The following is a 2,978-nucleotide window of genomic DNA, read 5'->3' as shown; positions in this document are numbered from 1 at the left end:
TGATTTACCTAGGTCCCTTCCGACTCTAGCTACTATGAAACTATGAAGCCAGACTGTCTAAGATGTGTGCATGGCAAAGGTGGTGGCAGAGGACAGCAGGTGAGAGAAAGGAGACACTGGGCTGCCCACATGGTGAGGGAGGGCACCTGCACAACAAGTGAATCCCTAGGTCTGTGACCCGTGTTACATACAGCCCCAACTGCCCAGAAGTTGAACAACCCTGTACTAGAGAACAAAGAATCTTTATTCTCTTCAGTCAAGCAGTCCCTTCAAAAACAGAACAATGGGACTTTCTAGATAAGTTCCAAAGCATAATTACTCCGATAAATTTAAAAGTAATCAATTAAAACTGCCTAATTTTGAATTCAATGATATTCAAAGTTATGTTATGATAAGTCAAGAAATGAAAAACAAAGTAGATATAGAATATTGAAATACCATGAAGATTTTAATACACAAGTAAGTCTGCAAAGCTTTAAAAAGCTTAAGACAAGTACCTTAGACTCAAATTTCAAAACAAATGAAGAAACAGGCTGATGGAATAAAGTTCTCTTATCTAAACGCTGTCCCTCAGAGATGCTTAGGAAAAAAAATGAACATCACTGAGGAATAAATAGCATAACCACGCGATACAACTAGCAGGTATATGAGAACTGAAGCAGGATAAAATTAGGGTCAGGATTCTCAGTGTCAAGGTTACTTTACTAAACTAGAAGAATTAAAAACTTACCATTGGTTTACCATAAAATGGAAAACCTTGCAACTGTCTCAAAGCATTGGTGGATGAACCAAGTTCCTTAAATATAACAAACGCTTGTCCTCTCATTTTTATAGTTTTTAAAGCCACAATGTCAACGACATGACCAAACTGCGAGAACAGTGCATACAAGGATCTCTTCAGTTCTGTTGAAAACAATAAAAACTGTTAATACATTGCGTCAACAACTGCTTCAATAAGCTATACCGGGCTGGTCTACCTGTGGCACAGATGCTACAAGTGGCACAGGCAGTCTGCGTAGCACATCAGGCAGGAATAGGAAAGCAGAACAGCAGACCAGAAAGAGGATGGGGAGAGGCACTTGGGGAGGGTAGAGGGCTAATTTTAAAGGCTGACCCACCCCACTCAGTGGACTGAACTAGACTATCCTAGAGTGGCAGCAGGAAATTAGTTATAACACTGAGAATGTGGATCATACATTATATCCCCTTTGTTCAGTGAAAAGATGTGCATGGTACATCACAGCTCATGATAAATGTATCATTTTCACCAACTGCACTGTTTACATCTAAACTCAGACAAAAAAAACATTTAACAAAAACATGCACCTTAATTTGCAAAATTTGTAGATGGAAAAAAAAAATGAAAACTGCATAATCTCATTTACACAGAGCCAAAGCAGCAAGCTCAAGAGACAGTATTTCCTAATACTACATTATCTCACATATCGTGTGCCCCCAAAGACACTTTTTTTGGAAAGCAGAAGGTAGAAAAAATATTTTTGCAGAATAATGGCTGACCAGGTCACAACAGTGAGATCTCCCAGAAACTGTCCCAGGAGATGGGCACCTGGATGTGGGAACAGGAATGCTGCAAGCCTGAATTTCTCTTACCTGCTTCATGTCCTCAACCCCCTTGTGGCACCCTTCCAAAGGCTCTGGCAGCACCCCAGGGGCCCTGGCACCCCAGCTGAAAAATCGCTGGTGGACCTGACACGCTGCCTTCAACTTGAGGCGGCGCATCAAAGGACCTCTCTCATCCCAGTTGCGGGATGGGCCATGCCAGCATTACCAGGTCTTAAACATGACATTATTGTATCAGAAGCTCAAAAACATATTTGCTGAAAAACTACCACCGTACACTTAGAAATTATGCAAATAAGTCTTCTTACTTACTTTCTATTGCTTACTGTAAGCCACCAGTGAGCAAGTGAGAACTGGGTCATCCAAAGTTGAAGCATTTCTTTATTTCAAGGCAAGCTGTCATGAGAAAAGTGCTGACAGCAGACCCAAAAGTCAGTGATGGCTCCCCAAGAGGGACTTTGGTTTTGTGCCGGCTACTTCAAAAAGCTGCCTCAAAAATGATGAGATCTAGTGGCAGAAGCGATATCTTTTATTAAGCCAATTAGATCCCCCCCCCCCAAAAAAAATCTAGTTGGTCTAATAAAGGATATCACTTCTACCACCAGAGTTGATTCCTTTTGCTTCTAGACAAATTCAGCTACAACCTGGATACCTGACACTCGAAAATGATTGTACCTTTTGAACACTATTACTGTTAGTATCGTGCATCTTCCAAGGGTTGAAATGATCCTACAAATACGATAATTACAGTCCACCTGGTCACACCGGCCACTACACCACAAGGGGGAAGAAAGTTATGGAGTGCAACAGCAGGGCCAGCAATCACCCTCCCCAGGCACACCTACCTTCTTTCTTGACTTTGTCATTGATGTTGTTGATGTAGATGGTGTGGTTGGGCCGGATGTCCATCCCCCCTGCCCCTGAGGAAATGGAGCACAAGCACGCGGGCCCGGGCCCGCAGTCAGGAGTTCGCCGGTCGCTGTCCAAGTCCAGCCCCGCCCCCAGCCGCTCGGTCCCGCCCCCACAGCCGCCCCTCGAGGCCGCAATCCCGCCCCTCCCGCGGGGTTCGGCGGCGCGCAGCTCCCCGTTGCCGGGCAATGGAAGGGAATAACCCCCGCCACAGACACCCACAGCGCACGCGCACAATGCCCATTAATTCTCTCCCCCCACCCCCGTAGTTGAGGTTGTGCCGGAGAGGCAAGACCCAATGTGGAGACCGCGGCTCATCTGCCCTACCCGGGATCCCTCCCGCTCCCCAAGACCGCTCCTCACCAGCTCAGCCGCCTGATACCCGCGCTGCCGCTACTGCCCTCCCCTTCCAAGATGGCGGCGAGCACGCGAGCACAGCCGCTCCCGAGAGTGTCGATGACCCGATCACCGAATCATCGATGGATTCC

The 2,978-nt window shown here is 46.2% G+C and overlaps 1 protein-coding gene across 3 annotated transcripts in view; it reads right to left on the bottom strand.

Moving 5' to 3' along the window:
* SNRPB2 (small nuclear ribonucleoprotein polypeptide B2) overlaps nt 1-2,921 on the bottom strand; it is a 16,710-nt gene extending 13,789 nt beyond the window's left edge. The window contains exons 1-3 of one of the 3 annotated variants that reach the window (XM_019549140.1): nt 2,866-2,921; nt 2,427-2,501; nt 731-903 (exon numbers count right to left, since the gene is read on the bottom strand). In XM_019549140.1, the coding sequence (XP_019404685.1) occupies nt 731-903; nt 2,427-2,490 (237 nt within the window). In that variant the 5' untranslated portion in view covers nt 2,491-2,501; nt 2,866-2,921. The other 2 variants (XM_019549138.1, XM_019549139.1) reach the window with 2 other exon arrangements.
* Nucleotides 2,922-2,978: the final 57 nt, after the last annotated feature.

Source organism: Crocodylus porosus, unplaced genomic scaffold (assembly GCF_001723895.1).
Source record: "Crocodylus porosus isolate Cpor-Errol unplaced genomic scaffold, CroPor_comp1, whole genome shotgun sequence".
NCBI classification, from domain to species: Eukaryota; Metazoa; Chordata; order Crocodylia; family Crocodylidae; genus Crocodylus; species Crocodylus porosus.
This window is presented reverse-complemented; position numbering and strand designations above follow the sequence as displayed.